The sequence below is a fragment of the Schistocerca cancellata genome, chromosome 7 (assembly GCF_023864275.1).
Source record: "Schistocerca cancellata isolate TAMUIC-IGC-003103 chromosome 7, iqSchCanc2.1, whole genome shotgun sequence".
Lineage (NCBI taxonomy): Eukaryota > Metazoa > Arthropoda > Insecta > Orthoptera > Acrididae > Schistocerca > Schistocerca cancellata.
In genome coordinates, this window is record NC_064632.1 from 509,732,767 (window position 1) to 509,752,645 (window position 19,879).

Here is a 19,879-nt window from a genome sequence, read left to right on the forward strand (position 1 = left end):
AGAACTTCAGCTCCTCAAGGTGAAACCACACCTCCCTTGACCTGCCCCCATGTTGTTCAGCCTTGATCATATTTTGCATAGTGGCAGGAATCCATGTACCTCCTTTCTTGGATCTTGAACCAGATGAGCATTGTTGGATGGATGTTCATTCCAGCATTGTTATCACCTGGAGCTCATGTGAAAAGAACTGATACTTTTTGAATAAACCCAGGACGGTTTATATCTTTTCAGATGAGTTATTAGTTATCTTGTAGGGTATCATGCAAGGAAGAGTTTTTATGAGATACAATCTTGTTGAGAAAATTTGCTTTCCTCCTTAGATCTCATTGAGCAATATTAGCTAGGACAGGTAACCACTGGAAGGGAATAGGTCTAACTCATCAATGATCACCCTCATGGTTTTATTAAGCTATGCATCAATTTTTGTTGTGTGTGTGCTGTTTTTACGCACTGAAACACAATGTTCACCAGCTGAATACAAAAGAGCAAATGCAATGCAACTGCTTCTGGCAATCTTGGAAGTGGATTCACTCTTGAACCAAGTTTATTAGATAACTTGTGCACTGTTGTTGGAATGTGTGATGGGACAAACCCCCATTACTAGATGAATAGGTCTAGTATGCAAGGATTGCTTTGTGGAGAGCAAGCACACAGCATGGTGCATCGTTCATGGATGTGCATGGTGCACCCACTCGAAATTTGTAATGGTTAGTGGGATGTATCCGCCGCCGGGCGGCCACGTGGCCCGCAGCTTACTGAGAAGAGCAATGCGGCAGTGGATTGTGGTCAGCAATATGCACCTTCTGAAAGATTGATCTTTATTTTAAGTCACGAGACGCAAAAGTTATAGTAACCTCAAAATTGGTTAATATCATGAATACTGAAAGATTAATAAAAATAGAAAATAACAGCTTACAGGGATGAGTGAGCACTCATTAAAAATGTCTCGTCATAGCAGATCGAGTACCATAGTCATATGTTAAGATTCATAAATAATTAAGCTTGTAAAGAGCAATAAACAAAGTTAGGTGGGAAACTGTTTATAAAATTCAATAGAAAATTCATGATGTAAAGAACGGCACTATATAATATTTTGGGTGGCATCACACATATTTTAAACTAGTTAAGTTATACTATACACATAACTTGCAACAGTTTTCATTGTTTGCAAATTATTATTAACATTTATCACCCATAATTAATTAATTATTATAGATATGAAGATTTTGAGAAATGGAATGTGTAGATTGCTATAGATTACATCTAAAAACAGTGCTATATGCAGTTCTGTGTTAAAACTTTGCAGCACAGATGTAAACAAACAAATTTGTGCTAAGTGGCAAAATTTTGCAAAAAACTAAAACTTGATTTACGGGCGATAGAATAATCCTAGAAATTAATGTAACATAGTAAATAAGATGTACTTTTTAGCGCGGTTCCAATGGTGTCCTTATTTCTGTTGAGGGATGTATGTGTAAAAATTTGTAACCTTAAATGGGGAGATTGGTACTTGCATAACCAGGGGGGAGGGGTAGGAGGGTAGACATCTGAGCCTTTATAAGCGAGCAGCCATCTTGGTCTGTGGTCAGTCATTGGTCAATTGTGTGGCCGGTGGGTGGCGTGTGCGAGCCCCACTTGTGGGTGGCCCATGTGGTCGTTTGAGTAAGAATTTTTTGGGCAGATTTATTTCGACAAAGATTATTGTTTAATAGTGCAAGTGTGCAAGAATATATTTAGTGAACTGGAAGTGCTACGATTATTTGTGTGAGTATGAATTATGAGGTATACAGCGCCATAAGTGAACATGTGGTGAGTTGAGGTTTCACGCCAAAACTGCTAGAACAAAGAGGACAGTGGGACTTGTGGTTCTGTTCACATTGATTGATTAATTTTCGTTTATAGCAGCCTACATTACTGCTATTGGAGGCTCAGAGTCAAATTATTATTAAAGTAAAACTGTAAACTGCCTCACCAGTGCTAATTTCATTGTGTGACAGAAAAGGACGATGCCAATAAACAGCGATTGAACTGTGTCGTGAAAAAATGATTTTGCTATAATAATCATCTAATTTTTGTTCCCTAGCATAAACTGTACTCATGAATATTAATTCAAAAACTATAACTAATGTGCAGGTGTGGAACAGTGTACTAATGCATCAAGTGTGAAAATCATCCCCTGAGACTTAAGTGAGAGCCAAAATTTACACTAACATTTTTTAATGAACATTTGTATATGCACATTCATGTGAAATCTTCAACCACACTTATTTTCCACCCCATCGCAAATGTCAAGGCCCAGTCCAGAGTGATTCCTAGGTATATTGGCTTGTAGTCATGTGGCACTTCAGTTCCAGCAAAAGTCACATGTAGCTTTCTCTGGGCTTCTTTATTATTTAGATGGTGTACAGTAATTTCAGTTTCATGGAAAATACACTGCTAACATTAGAAAATGTGCAGAAGCAACATGGATGCTTACAACTGAATACTATAATGCAAGGAAAAGAGTGGAAGAGGTTGTTATTCAACACTGGATGTCAAATAGCTGATGAAGTGACGAAAGATGCAAATTTAACTGATACAGATGGAATGTAAATTAAAGACACATAATACATCTGAATGTATTATGGATGCTATCAAAGGCACTGAGTTATTAAGTACCCTAGGAGAACTGAAAACATAGCCACTTTAATTCATGAGGACTATTCATAGTGGAAATTCAGAACATTCCACAATTTATTGCAAAATTGGATCCAAACTACAAAAGACTAATTCTGAGCTCATATTTCGAAACTGCTTTGTTAACTATCAGAACATGTTAAGTGGTAATGGATGATGCATACTATCATTTCATGTACCACAGGAAAATGCCCCCCCCCCTGATGAAAACTAAAAAGAAATTCCATTTTCCTATCATTATTTGTCTCTGAACAACTAAATCACTTCACCAACATAAAGTGAGTTAGAACATGCAGTATTAAACTCTAGTTGTATAAAATTTTTTGAGTTCTGGAAAAATCACTTACCTCAAAGCAGTTAAAACTCTGCAAAAAAATTTTCAGACTTTTCATTGTAGCCATGAAAGAATCACAATCCTGAGGATATAAAAGTAACACCTTACATTTTAAATATGGAAGAGGTTCTGGCCTCTCTGGATCTGCAATTAAATTAACTAAGTTAATTTTCTGTATCTGACATGACTGTATATACAAACAATTATTATGTTAAATTGCAATCAAAATATATAACAGAATGAGTGTATACATAAATTTTTAACACTGATCTAAGCTCTAGGAGTGATCAGAGAAATTAATGCTTCTGCCTTTTTGACTCAGTATTTTATTTTTAGGATTAGGGATGCAGAGTTAGAAGTGGACTGTAACAGGTTTTTGGGAATAGAGGCAGGCAAATTTCCGTCATGGGAAAATAACACTGATGAGCTCTATTTTAACAAAGGAAATGTTATGTACAGTACATAAAGAAAGTATTGCGTGAACCAGCATGGAATCTGAAACCAACTGACATGTTACACCCAACTCACACTTTTCTCACACAACATCCTGAAAGCTATAGGACAAGGCAGTCAGATACATACAACATTATTCAACTTCCAAAATGCATTTGACTTGGTGGCACATCTACATTTATTGTTGAAATTATGATCAGATGGAGTATCAAGCGAAATTTGTGACTGAATTGAGGATTTCTTGGTAGGCAAAACACAGCTTATTATCTTGAAGGGAGAGTCGTCAAAGAATGTAGAAGTTGCATCAGGTGTGCTACATGGAAGAGTGTTTGCCCCCTTGCAGTTCATACTGAATATTAATGACCTTGTAGATAATACTAATGGTAACCTCAGACTATCTATAATGAATTAATGTCTAAAAATAGGCTGCATGAATATTCAGTTGAATCTTGATAAGATTTCAAAGAGGTGCAAACATTGGCAACTTGCTTTAAATGCTCCTAACTCTAAAACTGAGCAAGTCACCAAAAAACATAGTATCCCATATCTTCAATAACAGGGAATCATAAGTGGGATCCATTCAGCTTGTACAAACACTAGTGTGTAACAGTTTTATGAAAAGGATAAGTGCTGCTCGCCACATAGTGAAGCTGCTGAGTCACAGATAGGCACAACAAAAAGACTGCCACAAAATAAGCTTTTGGCCGACAAGGCCATTGTCATAAATAGATGACAGACACACACATACTCACGCAAATACAACTCACATACAAATGACCACAGCCTCTGGCAGCTGAAGCCAGACTATGAGCAGCAGCAATAGCAGTGCAGGAGGCAACTGGATGGGTAAGGAGGAGGCTGGGGCAGGAAGGAGGACGGATAGCATGGTAGGGGTGGGGGATGGTGAGGTGTTGCTTGGAAGCATACAAGGACAAGGTAGAGAGAGGGTAGGGCAGCTAGGTACAGTTGGAAGATTAGATGTAGCAGAGGGAGGGAGGGCAGCAGAAAAGGAGAGAAGTAAAATGACTGGGTGCATTGGCGGAACAGAGGGCTGTGTATTGCTGGAATGGGAACAGAGAAGAGGCCAGATGGACGAGGACAATGACTAACAAAGGTTGAGGCCAGGAGAGTTATGGGAATGTAGGATATATTGCAGGGAGATTTCGCACCAGCACAATTCAGAAAAGCTGCTGTAGGTGGGAAGGATCCATATGGCACAGGCTGTGAAGCAGTCACTGAAATGAAGAATGTAGTGTCGTGTGGCATGCTCAGCAACAGGGTGGTCCAATTGTTTCTTGGCCACTGCTTGTCAGTGGCCATTCATATGGACAGACAGCTTTTTGGTTGCCGTGATCACATAAAATGCAGCACAGTGGTTGCAGCTTAGCTTGTACATCACATGACCAGTTCCACAGATAGCCCTGTCTTTGATGGGATAGGTGATGTCTGTGACCAGACTGGAATAGGAGGTGGTGGGAGGATGTATGGCTAGGTCTTGCATCTAGGTCTGTTACAGGGATAGGAATCATGAGGTAAGAGGTTGGGAACATGGTTTATATAGGGATGAATGAGGATATTGTGTAGATTTGGTGGACGGTGGAATACCACTGTGGGAGAGGTGGGAATGATAGTGGGCAGGACGTTTCTCACTTCAGGGCACTATGAGAGGTAGTCACAACCCTGGCAGAGAATGTAAATCAGTTGCTCCAGTCCTGGGTGGTACTGAGTTATGAGAGGAATGCTCCTCTGTGGTCAGATGGTGAGACTTTGGGAGGTGGTGGGTGACTGGAAAGATAAGGCACGGGAGATTTGTTTTTGTACAAGTTTGGATAATTACAGTCTGTCAAGGCCTCAGAGAGACCATTGGTATATTTTGAGAGGGACTACTTGTCACTACAGATGCGGTGGCCATGGGTGGATAGGCTATATATGGAAGGGACTTCTTGGTAAGGTTGGTTGGTCTACAAGAGCAGAGATTCTCTCAAAGGGGCACCATAACCAGCCACAATGGGGCATCCAACTGTTGGGTTTATATACTTTAGAAAGCATGTATAAGGTAGGAGTGTGGGGAGTGGTAGGGGAAAGGAGAGAGATGGAATCTGGGGAGGGACTCTGGGATGGGCCTTAGGATTTGACACTGGAGATCCTGTTGGATTTCGGGAATGGGGTCACTGTGGCAAGGATTGTAGGTTGATGTATCTGGCAACTGGCAGAGTCCTTTTGTCAGGTAATCCTTGTGGTTCAAAAGAACAGTGGTGTAGCCTCTGATTGCAGGTTGGATTAAAGCTTGGAATCAGTTTTTAGGTGGTGGACTGCAGTTCTTCCTGTGGATATAAGGATATGAGGTGCTATCCAAAATCTTCAGGACTGTTGCTGCCATCTGTTGAAAACCTTACTTTGGACTAATGATCACCATCAGCCTCAAAATAGTTCCCATCCACACGTAAACACTGGTCCCAGCACTTTTGCCACTGGTCAAACATTTTATGGAAGTCCTATTCCTAGAGGGTGTTTATCACTGCCAACAATGCTTCTTGAATCCTCTCTAGAGTGTCAAACTGATGGCCTTTCAACTTGAGTTTTAGTCACAAGGTACCAAATCTGGTGAGTACGGTGGGTGGGGTACAACCGCCATGTTGTTTTTTGTCAAAAAGGTCCTGGTGAGCAAGGACGTGTGACAGGGCATGTTGACATGATGCAGCAGCCAGTTCCCTTGAAACCAAAGTTTGGGCCATTGTTGAAGCATGTTTTCACAGAGCTATCACAAAATGTCACAGTAGTATGTGGAATTCACTGTTTGGTTGGTTGGGTCGAATTCTTTCTGCATAAATCCCTTGGTATCTGGTATTGTGTGGCTAATGGGCCTGCCAGTGTGAGCATCATGTTCAACGATGCCACTCTGCACACTGACTCATCAGATATGCAGCTCTTGCCACCTAGTGGTGAAAAGATCTACTACTCCTTCATTCCAGATGGCAGCACCAGTCCCGAAAATTTTGGATTCCACCTCATAGTTTGCATGTTGAGGTATTTGGGGAATGATGGTGAGGCAAGGCAAGGCAAGAATACAGTCTCACATACTGTTCCTGCATTGTTGCTTGGCTCATTGAATCACCCCAAATGGCCTTATCATTGAATTACCCATCTCCGGCTGCCACTCTTCCTTCCACAATGACCTCCATCTGTTCAGATTCTGTGACTCCTTGGCCCTCACCAACATAGTCCTGCAAAACCATATTAATAAAGTCCCAACTTCCTTGTAATACCTTCTCTCCATCCATAAAATTCTACTGCTATGCAATCCCAAATTCTGGAACCCATAACACATTGAAACTCTTGTCCTCCAGGAAATAGAGCAACATGCACAATGCCACCTCAAAAAACTCTCCATCCTGCTCACTTCCTACTCCCACCTTTGTGAGCCACTGTCCACCACATGTACAACAACCTCAAAACCTCCCCAACGCTTTCTCATAGCTGGCGAACCCTGTCTCACTGACCTACTACATTTACTCCACCCTCCAAAACTCCCTACCACCACCACACAGAATCCAGAACCTAAAAAGACATGAAGCACAGTCATGAACATTTCCTCCAAAAGCCTTAGCCCCAAAGAAATATCAGTCCTTTTCCAAAGGCCTCACTTTTTGTCCTACTCCCAAATTTAATCATGCAGAACTTGTTTAACACCTTCTCTCCATCTTCCAGTCCCTACAGTGGAAATACTTTTTCGCCACCAACCCTACCAATCAGACTCAACCAAAGACCAATGTTGAACCCTGCCTGACACAGTTCACTCCTCCATCCAACCATGAGCCAATCCCACTGCCCCAAAACCACCCCCTGTTAACTTTCCAGAATTTCTTAACCTTGAATCTTGCCTCACCAACATTTGCCAAATCCCTCAACATGCAAACTAACCTTATGTCCACAGTCCACCACCAAAAAACTGATCTCAACCTTAGAACCCTACCTGCAAACAAAGGCTCCACCACTGTTGTTTGGAACCGCAAGGATTACCTGGCGTAAGGACTCCACTACTTGTCAGATAAATCCACTTACTAACCTAGCCACATTGACCCCATTCCAAAAATCCAGCAGCGTCTCCCATCTCTCCTCAAATCCGTAGGCATATCTCAGAACCTCTCCCTGGAGTTCATCTCTCTCTTCCCCTCTACCACTTCCCACACTCCTATCTTCTTAATGCTGCCTGAAGTCTATAAACTCAACCATCCGAGATGCCCCACTGTGACCAGTTACTGTGCCTCCAATGAGAGAATCTTTGCTCTCATAGACCAACACCTACAGCCTATTACCTAGAACCTACCTTCCTATATAAAAGATACCAACAATTTCTTCCACTGACTCTTCACAGTTTCTGTTCCTTTACCACACGGTGCCCTGCTCATCACCATTGATGACACCTCCCTCTACACTATCACCCCTAATGCCAATGGACCTACTGCTACTGAACACTATCTTTCCCAATGCCCAATGAATTCCAACCAGCAACCTCCTTCCTAATTCCCATGACCAACTGTATCCTCACCCACAATTACTTCTCCTTTGATGGCATTACCTACAAACAAATCCAGGCTAAGGCTATGGGCACCCACATGGCACCATCCTCTGCCAAACTATTCATGGGCCATCTAGAGAATTCTTCCTAAACACTCAGAATCCTAAATCGCTGACCTGGTTCAGATTCATTGATGACATCTTTGCAGTCTGGATTGAAGGTAAGGACACCCTATCCACATTCCTCCAGAACATCAACAGCTTCTCTCCCATTCATTTCAGCTACTGCTACTGAACCCAACAAGCCACCTTCCTAGATGTCGACCTCCACCTCAGAGATGGTTACATCGGTACTTCTGTCCATATTAAAACTGCTAACTACCAGCAATACCTTCACTTCAACAGCTGTCACCCATTCCATTCCAAGAAGTCCTTTCCATATAGCCTAACCAGCCATGGCTGTTGCATTTGCAGTGATAAGCAGTCCCTCTCAAAATATGCTGAGGGTCTCACAGAGGCCATCACAGACCATACTTATTCCCCCAACCTTATACAAACACAAATCTCTTGTGCCTTATCTTTCCAGTCACCCACTACCTCCCAAAGTCTTACCTTCCAGCCACAGAAGAGCATTCCCCTCATAACTCAGTACCACTCAGGACTGGGGCAACTGAATTACATTCTCTGCCAGGGTTTTGGCAACCTCTCATCATGTCCTGAAATGAGAAATGTCCTGCCCACTATCCTTCCGACTCCTCCCACAGTGGTGTTCTGTGGTTGACCAAACCTACACAATGTATTGGTTCATCCCTACAAACCCCCGCTCCCAACCCCTTACCTCACATCTCATATCCCTGTAATGGATCTAGATGCACGACCTGTCCCATACATTCTCTCACTACCACCTACTCCAGTCTGGTCACAAACATCACCTATCCCATCAAAGGCAGGTCTACCTGTGAAACCAGTCATGTGATCTTCAAGCTAAGCTGCATTCTATGTGAGCATGACAACTAACAAACAGTCTGTCTGCATGAATGGCCACCGACAAACTGTGGCTAAGAAACAACTGGACCACCCTATTGCTGAGCACGCCACACAACATGACATTCTTCATTTCAATGACTGCTTCACAGCCTGTGCCAACAACACCAGCTTTTCTGAATTGTGCAGGTGGGAACTCTTCCTGCAATGTATCCTATGTTCCCATAATCCTCCTGGCATTAGTCACTGTCAGTCATTGTCCTCACCCATCTAGCCCCTTCTCTGTTCCCATTCCAGCACAACACAGCCCTCTATTCTACCTATGCACCCAGTCTTTCTAATTCTCTCCTTTTCCAGTCACCCGCCCCTCCCCTTGTTCCCCGCCGTCCGTGTAACCTCTCGAAGGTGCATAGCTGCCCCACCCTCTCTCCATCTCATCCCTGCGTCCCTGCATGCTCTACACTTGTCCCCTACCCCTACCCTGCTATCCCTCCCTATGCCCACCCTTGTGTGTGTGTGTGTGTGTGTGTGTGTGTGTGTGTGTGTGTGTGTGTGTGCGTGTGTGTGTGTGTCTGCGTCATCTATTTTTGACACAGGTCTTGTTGGCTGAAAGCTTATTTTGTGACAGTATTTTTCTTGTGCCTAGCTGCGACTCGGCATCTCCGCTATATGGTGAGTAGCAACTATTCTTTTTATAATATTGTTACATTCCATCCTCTATTTTTAATTTTTTAAATACTAGGGTGCAACAATTTGTGACAACAGGACATCGAATAATCACATAGGCTCAATTTTAGGAAAAGAAGATGGAAAATTCCTGTTTATTGGTAGGATACTGAGAAGATACAGCCAATCTGCAAATGAGATTGCTTACAAAACACTTGTGCATATCATCATAGAATATTGCTGAAGTGTGTAGTACCCAAACCAAATAGGACTGACAGGGTATAGCAGATGTGTTCAAAGAAAGGCAGCATAAACAGTTATAGGTTTATTTGACCAACTGGAGAGTGTGACAGAGGAGCTGAAAAAACGGAACTGGGTAATGCTTGAAGATAGATGTAAGCTATCCTGTGAAAGACTACTTACAAAGTTTCAACAACAAACTTTAAGTATGAAATATAGGAATATACTACAACTCCTTACACAGGGATTATGCATACTAGATCTGACTAATTAGACTAATTAATGCACAGAAGTGTTTAAGCAATTATTCTTACCACAATCAATATGTTTATGGAATGGAAATAGGTACTATTAACGTGCACACTGAGAAATACCCCCTCTCCTATGCACTTCATAATGTTTAGCAGAGTATGAATGTCAATGGAGATGTAGTTTGTCAAATTGTAGGGACATAAAAATCTGATAGTATTTGCAGTGGTCTAAAGTCTGATGCAATGATATCATTTTTGGACTGTGAGTGTAATACCTACTAAAATTAAAATAACATACTTTAAGTGTAAATATCTTATAAAATACAAAGGTGATATTCTAGTTGATATTACATAAATTAAAATTTTTTTAATATAATAAAGTACAAAGAAATTTTCAGTTACCAGCTCATTGCTTTTACCTTTCTCTTTTTCTTTGTCCTCCTCATTTGAGAAATACAGTCTGAGGTAAACACAAACAACTCCTATTAAGGGGATAATCATCAGGAACAACGTACATATAGTTCTTGATACATCAGCTGCCGGAAATGTACGTTCTACATTGTCATAGGGTCGCAAATGGTCTGTGAAAAATAAATAAGTTGCATAAAATAAATTATTTGCAATATAAAAAAGAAACACAAGGAAGTCATTTAAAAATTGTGGTTATTTCATTTTTTATTTACCAGGTTCAGTGGGACCATACAAGCCGAAGTTATTTTGTCACAGAGTGAGTGTACATAGCTTATAGATTGAAACAATGGAAAATCCAGAGTGGAAGAATGATAATATTATGAGAAGGATAGTTGCTACTCACTACATAGTGGAGATACTGAGTCGTGGATAGGCACAACAAAAAGGCTGTCACCAAAGCTTTTGGCCAAATAAGCCTTCATCAGAATTAGATAACACGCGCGTGTGCACCCTCTCTCTCTCTCTCTCTCACACACACACACACACACACACACACACACATACACACACTCATGCAAACACAACTCACATACACATGACTGCAGTCTCTGGCCTTGGTAGCCGTCTGTGTCACGTATGCTGTGCAGCGAGCTACGTTAATTTAAGTATTAACTGTATTTTTCTTACTTGTCACTTCTTCTTCTGTGTGTTTTTGCTTTTAAGAAACTTTAATTGTCAAGTGCTAGTAATAGCATTCCATAGATTTCATGTTTGTTTTGAATACAGTCAGAGAGAGTCCCTTTAGTCAGCCATAGTCCCAGTAGCATCAGTGTCGTCGTAACTGCCGTCTGTGTCACATCTGCTGTGCAGTGAGCTACGTCTGAACTGCATTTTTCTTACTTGTCACTTCTTCTTCCGTGTGTTTTTGCTTTTAGGAAGCTTTCATTGTTGAGTGCTAGTAATAGTGTTACATAGATTTCATGTTTGTTTTGAATACAATCAGAGAGGGTTCCTTTAGTCAGCCACAGTGCCAGTAGTGCTAGTGTTTGTTTTGAATACAGTCCAGAGACAGGTAGTGCTATTTTCATTGTCTTCTACAAGAAGTGTCTAGTAACCACAGTTTATTCAACTTTAAGCTTCCCTCACTGAATTAGCAGTCTAGTTAAAACTTGATTAACTCTCTACAGTAAATTGATTTCTTAGGATGGATAGGATGTGTGACTGCTGTGTACGGACGCAGGAGGAGCTGGCCACTGTTTGCGAACAGCTGAACGTGTTGATGGCCACCATCAGCCGTCTTCAGGCTGCTGCCTTGGAGTGTAATGGCAGTGGGGAGTCTGGTGTGTTGCATGGTACACCCCAGGTGTTACATGCTTTACCCACTGTCCCTGCTGTCGAGACATCTTCGTGAGTACCGGGCGGGGTTGGGCCACCCTCTCCCCAAGGGGAGTGGCGGTCTCAGCGGTGTACAAGGCAGAGGGTCAATGTGGAGGCTGGCCAGGTGGCGTCGCCCGCTCTGCCTGTTAGTGGACATGTGGCCGCTCCTTCAGCAAGGTCCAAGCAGGCAAACGGGGGGAGGGGTTTATTAGTGATTGGGAGCTCCAATATTAGGCAGGTGATGGAGCCCCTTAGGGAAATAGCGGAAAGTTTGGGGAAGAAGGCCAGTGTTCACTCTGTCTGCTTGCCGGGGGGTCTCATCTGAGATGTGGAGGAGGCCCTGCCGGCAGCGATAGAGAGCACTGGGTGCACCTGACTGCAAATTGTTGCTCATGTTGGCACCAATGACTCCTGCCGTCTGGGTTCAGAGGTCATCCTCAGTTCATACAGGCGGTTGGTGGAGTCGGTAAAGGTGGAAAGCCTCACTCACAGGGTGGAATCTGAGCTAACTATTTGTAGTATCCCAGAACCGATCGTGGTCCTCTGGTTTGGAGCTGAGTGGAAGGCTTAAACCAGAGGCTCAGACGATTCTGGGGAGATCTGGGGTGCAAATTTCTCAACCTCCGCTATTGCGTGGAGAAATGTAGGGTCCCCCTGAATAGGTCAGGCATGCAGGAAGTGGCTACAAGGGTAGCGGAGTACATGTGGAGTGCACATGTGGGTTTTTTAGGTTAGAGAATTCCCTCCCTAGGCCCGACAAGACGCCTCCTGAGACATGGCAAGGTAGGAGTAGGCAAAATGCAACAGGGAATAACAATATTAATCTGCTAATAGTAAACTGCAGGAGCGTCTATAGAAAGGTCCCAGAACTGCTCTCATTAACAAACGGTCACAATGCCCACATAGTACTAGGGACAGAAAGTTGGCTGAAACCAGCTGTAAATAGTAATGCCATTCTAAATTCAGATTGGAATGTATACTGCAGAGACAGGCTGGACAGTGAAGGGGAAGGCATGGTTATAGCGATAAGAAGTGCAATAGTATCGAAGGAAATTGACGGAGATCCGAAATGTGAAATAATTTGGGTGAAGGTCATGGTTAAGGCAGGCTGAGACATGGTTATTGGATGTCTCTATAGGCCCTCTGGCTCAGCAGCTGTTGTGGCTGAGCAACTGAAGGATAATTTGGAAAATATTTCAAGTAGATGTCCCCACCATGTTATAGACCTGGGTGGAGATTTTAATTTGCCGGATATAGACTGGGAGACTCAAACGTTCATAGCGGGTGGCAGGGACAAAGAATCCGGTGAAATTTTTTTAAGTGCTTTGTCTGAAAACTACCTTGAGCAGTTAAACAGAGAACCGACTTGTGGTGATAACATATTGGACCTTCTGGTGACAAACAGACCCGAACTATTTGAAACAGTTAGCGCAGAACAGGGAATCAGTGATCATAAAGTGGTTACTGCATCCATGATTTCAGCCGTAAATTGAAATATTAAAAAAGATAGGAAGATTTTTCTGTTTAGCAAAATGACAAAAAGCAGATTTCAGAGTACCTGACGGCTCAACACAAAAGTTTTGTCTCAAGTACAGATAGTGTTGAGGATCAGTGGACAAAGTTCAAAACCATTGTACAATATGTGTTAGATGAGTATGTGCCAAGCAAGATCGTAAGAGATGGAAAAGAGCCACCGTGGTACAACAACCGAGTTAGAAAACTGCTGCAGAAGCAAAGGTAACTTCACAGCAAATATAAACATAGCCAAAGCCTTGCAGACAAACAAAAATTACGCGAAGCGAAATGTAGTGTGAGGAGGGCTATGCGAGAGGCGTTCAATGAATTCGAAAGTAAAGTTCTATGTACTGACTTGACAGAAAATCCTAAGAAATTTTGGTCTTATATCAAAGCAGTAGGTGGATCAAAGCAAAATGCCAGACACTCTGTGACCAAAATGGTACTGAAACAGAGGATGACAGACTAAAGGCCGAAATACTAAATGTCTTTTTCCAAAGCTGTTTCACAGAAGAAGGCTGCACTGTAGTTCCTTCTCTAGATTGTCGCACAGATGACAAAATGGTAGATATCGAAATAGATGACAGAGGGATAGAGAAACAATTAAAATTGCTCAAAAGAGGAAAGGCCGCTGGACCTGATGGAATACCAGTTCGATTTTACACAGGGTATGCGAAGGAACTTGCCCCCCTTCTTGCAGCGGCATACTGTAGGTCTCTAGAAGAGCGTAGCGTTCCAAAGGATTGGAAAAGGGCACAGGTCATCCGTGTTTTCAAGAAGGGATGTCGAACAGACGTGCAGAACTATAGACCTATATCTCTAACATCGATCAGTTGTAGAATTTTGGAACACGTACTTTGTTCGAGTATAATGACTTTTCTGGAGACTAGAAATCTACTCTGTAGGAATCAGCATGGGTTTCAAAAAAGACGATCGTGTGAAACCCAGCTTGCGCTATTCATCCACAAGACTCAGAGGGCCATAGACATGGGTTCTCAGGTAGATGCCGTGTTTCTTGACTTCCGCAAGGCGTTCGATACCGTTCCCCACAGTCGTTTAATGAACAAAGCAAGAGCATATGGACTATCAGACCAATTGTGTGATTGGATTGAGGAGTTCCTAGATAACAGAATGCAGCATGTCATTCTCAATACAGAGAAGTCTTCCGAAGTAAGAGTGATTTCAGGTGTGCCACAGGGGAGTGTCGTAGGACTTTTGCTATTCACAATATACATAAATGACCTTGTGGATGACATCAGAAGTTCACTGAGCAGCAATAACATGCTTACATTTACAGTGTTAGGTAGAAAGTAACTCACTATTCTGATTGAAAGAAAGACTTTAAGATTCTTGTAAGGGGGTAAGCTGACACAGCCATGACAAAAAAGGGCCTTGCATGTTTTACATCTGTTGCCCAAAATGCCTGGAAATGTTGCCGCAGGCATTTTTTGTAAGCATTCCAGTCTTTTGCTGCATTGTCATACACTGGCCAAATAAAACACAAACTTCACTTGTGAACTATGATATGGCACACACATAAATTTGGTAGTTACAACACTAACGAAATGGTAATGTCAATTTAGGAAACAAAAATTCTTGGAATGGAGATTGGTGCTCTGCTGAACAGTGGCATAAATGTCAGTGTAGTAGCAATGAATTTGTACGAAGAACTATGTGCATTTTCAGTACGTGTGTTTGGAAAATCCAAAGTAGCTCATAACAAAAGTAAATCAGTACATGACCGGGTGCTGATGAGGTTTATAATATAACAGGAAGAATATTTTACATGAGTTACATGTTTGGACACAATAAATAAGTTTCTTTGAGAATTATATGATTATGTGGAAGGACATTAATGAGAGAAAAATTATTTTTATAGGGTATGTGATATGAATAAATGATAGTGATGAGCAGTTAAGTCTTACTGTGATGTAGGGGTTGCAATTAATCCCCATGGATTTCTATGTGCTGATGCAGAAAATATCAGAGTAGAGAAAGACGTAAATTGCAATGTATGACAGAAATTAGGGAGGATTTATGATTTGAATGAGTGTATAAAAATATTTAGGCCAATGTACTGCAAAAATGTACAGTAATATTTTTATTGGATGCAAGAATATGAACCATTCTTTACAAAACCTCACCCTCTACAATTTGCAAAAAGGAATGTCATGGATACAGCCAGCCACAAAACATTTTTCCCTGAGGGGGTAAGATTCAAGACTTGCCAGTTTTTGTGTAACTGATACAATGAGTGTGAAGCATGTTTCACCCAAGAATTAAGTTTGACAAGAAGTACACAAAACTTATTCTATTTCAAAACTTTGAAAGTTATCTTCTTAGTGTTTTTAAAGTGCACTAGTTTTCTCTAATACCTAAATGCTGTGCATTTCAATAGTATATTCAAAGTACATCTTTTTATGTTAGTCACATGAATATGGATACCACCTGTTTGATTCAACAGCCTGAAATTACATCCTCGTATGATTATATTCAGAATATCTGAGTTATGAAATACAACCAGAAAATATCCACAAAAATATTTTTTTCCGTACTTCTATAATGTTAGGTTGAAACTGAAAACTAAAAGTCTGAAAAGGGAAAACAAGTAGGAATTACTGAGAAAATCCTGTGGGGTATCAAAAAAAATGTCACATTAACACACCTTGTAATGGAGAAACAGGAAACACAAGAAAGACTCATTCACCTCTAATGCAATTTACAAAACTTAGTTTTCTTATAAAACTTCATGTCTGTTCACATTAATGGATGTTTTACATTAACTTAAAGATCTGTATTTTTAGTGTTCACAGGCATAGCTGAAGGTGGACAAAAGTGTTCTGAGAGCAGCACTTGTTAGACTGGTTATCTAAAGTATAGCCTGAGGTGAGTATTCTACTAAATGAATGTGGAAAACCTCCAAAAACGGTCCTCAAATTGTCTGGTAAAATGAACTTTTTGCGGTCTGGGACTGCACCAAGGTAATCCTTGTCTCTCCTGTTTGTCGCATTATTGATCAGCATGCCAACTGGAATGCAGAATTTGTAGCACTGTGACTGCATATGGTGCAGCATTGCACCCATAAACTTTGACTAGGTCCAAGCCCAGGAGAACACATTTTTTTTTATTTTTATTTTTATTTTTTTTTTTAAACCTTTAAATTTCACACAGTTGTCCCTCACTTCTAGCACAGAAAGTGGTATTTTCTTTTTTTGACTGATGTGTTGACATTAAGTATAGATCTACACACCTACAATACACCATGGTTCTATTCTTCTGAGTGTACTATAATTGCTCTGTCATATAGAATTGAATGTGGAAGCAACAAACCATTAGGGATTTTCTTTTTCCCAGGGAAACGATAAACTTCTGTCATAATTTCAATGTGTATCAGTAGGAGAGGATGCATGATTGGCATGTATACTGCTGCAGTATTATCATGGGTAATAATAACAGATCCATGCTCCAGGGTGTTAGGCTGGCTCCTATCTGCAGCTCCCTAAGGGCTGAATGAAGAAGTGACAGAGGAAAGGTTGAAGACATTACACAATTAGTTTGCATTCTGAAGTGGAGTGTGCACTGATATGAAACATCCTAGCAGATTTAAATTGTATTTTGGATAGAGACTTGAACTTGGAATCTTTGTCTTTCAGGAGCAAGTGTTCTAGCTGCTGAGCTACTCAAGCAGGATGCATGCCCAGCCCTCACAGCTTCACTTCTGCTGCTATTTCATGGGAGGAGATGTACCCAGATTGCAAGAGGGGCAAGTGTGTCCTCTTGCCTGCCGCCTCCCCCACCCTCCCCCCTTTCCCTTGTGGGCACCTATGATCGCAGAACAAGATATAAAAAGAATGTTAAGAGATGGAATTATGAAGCATTATGAATGTTACGCTAACTAGCAACATGTGAATAGCACAAAGAATTGATGTGTTTGCATATTAACTGATGCTAGAGCAATTGACAGAATGTTACTGCAACATCTAAAATTGAGACAAATTCTTTTTCCCTTCTTTTATTGTGTATGATGAGCCTTTGTGGGAGCAGCACAAAAATGCAGATTTATAAAACATCAGATTGTGAAAAGGCAATGAATAGCACAGAGATGGCACCATATGAAATACTGTCTTGGTGGAAGTTGGACTGTTGGAAAGTATGTTCATCAATTGTATTAAATTTCCATTTAGCAGCAAAATGAATACATAGGGGAAAATGAAGTGACCACTGGACACATGAGAGAACGTAACAAAAATGTTGAGAAATTTTAGCAAGGAGACAAGAGGAGGAGGAAGAAGATGAAGAAAAAGAAGAAGAAGAAGCTGCAGATCTGATAACAATGATGTACTCAGAAACTTTAAGGAATGATGTTCATAGCAGAAAACACTAAATTCTTGAGTGTGAACTGAGGCGCACAATGTAATGCGGTTAAGGTATGCAAGATTGTGTCTATGGGTATTGGTGTATTCAGTTTATGATGTGGAATTCTCACTTTCATACAGAAAATCTGACAAATAATTACAGACTTAGTTTTGAAGTAGGGACTGCATAAATAATTAATTATGTCTGTGATCTTGCCACATCCAGTAAAATCAACTACCAGTATTTTTTTATTGTATTATTTGTCTTTTCCAATTGAGATACTGACTAATTATTTGAGTTTAAAATTTAGTTTTATAAGTTCAAGTTAATTTAACAAGTGTAAAAAGGTCTTAAAAGGAGCAAATATTATTTTTCATTAACTCAAATAAATCTTTGTGGTGTATTTCCTTTGGACTGTATTATCTTTGAATTGGTGTCAAAATCTTTCTGGCAGGCAACATTTTGGAAGTTAGTTCTGAGTACGATCTTAACAAGGGAGACAATAAGATGTTGTTGATTGGCCAAGATGGTGAAGTTCTGTAGCATGTGAACATCCTGTACAAATGTAAGGTGGGAGGTGACATGAACAGACAATAGAGTGAATAAGCACAACAAAGTTATTCCAGCAGTTTAACTTGATAAAACATGTTCCAAATAAGTCCTGCAAAATTAAAAAATGAATTCATGGACTTTCTACAGATAATAGGTTGATCATGTACAAGTCAACATGAGGGCCTAGACATAAGTTGCATAAAAAATGTACATTTTCTGCTTTCAGAAAACTTTAAATTATATTGCAAAAATACTTGTGAATTATCTCAAGTAAGTTGCAATTACAGTTAACTCCCACATAACATTTAACTTCATGAAGAATGATAGTAGGCAATAACATTACAACAAGCAGCGATCTTCCCTATGCACCATCAGTGACGAGAGGAAGGAAACATTAATGTGTGGTGCAATAAAAAGTGTTGACACACTGTTTTGACAGAGGCTGAATGATCAAGTGTAGGTTTCATAAGGGAAGTTAACATTCTCACAAGATATACTGCGAATTATGGATGAAGGGCAACATGCAGATTCCATATTTATAGTTTCCAGAAAGCATTTGACACAGTGCACCATTGCAGGCTTTTAACAAAAGTACAAGCATATGGAATAACTTCACAGATATGTGAGTGGCTGAAAGACATCTTCAATAATAGAACCCAATATGTTGTCCTCGATGATGAATATTCATCAGAGACAAGGGTACCATCAGGAGTGCCCCAGGAAAGTGTGATAGGACCGCCGTTGTTATCTATATACATAAATGATTTGGCAGACATGGTGGGCAGCAATCTGTGGTCCTTTGCTGATCATGCTTTAGATTACGGTAAGGTGTCGAAGTTGAGTGACTGTAGGAAGATACTAAATGATGTAGACAAAATTTTCAGTTGGTGTGATGAATGGCAGCTAATCCTTAATGTGGAAAAATGTAAGTTAATTCAGATGAGTAGGAAGATGAAACCTGTAATGTTCAGAATCATTGTTACTAGTGTCCTGCTTGACACAGTCAAGTCATTTAAATATCTGGGTGTAATATTGCAAAGCGATACGAGATGGAATGAGCTTGTAACAGCTGTGGTAGGGAAGGTGAATGGTTGACTTCAGTTTTGTGGGAGAATTTTAGGAAAGAGTGGGTCACCTGTAAATAGGAATTTCTGGAGGTAAAGCAACATTCTTTTCAAGAAACACTTTAGAAAAAATTTAGAGAACTGGCATTCGAAGCTGACTACCGAACAATTCCACTGCTGCCAACATACATTGCCCGTAAGTACCATGAAGATAAGATATGAGAAATTAGGGCTTATATGGAGACAAATAGACTGTCATTTTTCCCCCACTCTATCTGCGAGTGAAACAGGAGGGGAAATGATAAGTAGTGGTACAGGGAATCCTCCACCACACACTGTAAGGTGGCTTGTGGTCTACCTACACTATGTGATTAAAAGTATCCAAACACCCCCCAAAACATACATTTTTCATATTAGGTGCATTGTGCTGCCACCTACTGCCAGGTACTCCACATCAGCGACCCCAGTAGTCTTTAGACATC

General features: G+C 40.8%; 1 protein-coding gene across 1 annotated transcript in view; it reads right to left on the reverse strand.

Moving 5' to 3' along the window:
• The window catches only part of LOC126092254 (uncharacterized), a 353,514-nt gene that overhangs the window by 43,961 nt on the left and 289,674 nt on the right, over nt 1-19,879 (reverse strand). Inside the window, exons 11-12 of the mRNA XM_049907766.1 lie at nt 10,542-10,703; nt 3,024-3,154 (exon numbers count right to left, since the gene is read on the reverse strand). Coding sequence (XP_049763723.1) covers nt 3,024-3,154; nt 10,542-10,703 — 293 coding nt within the window. The remainder of the gene's footprint in view (nt 1-3,023; nt 3,155-10,541; nt 10,704-19,879) is intronic.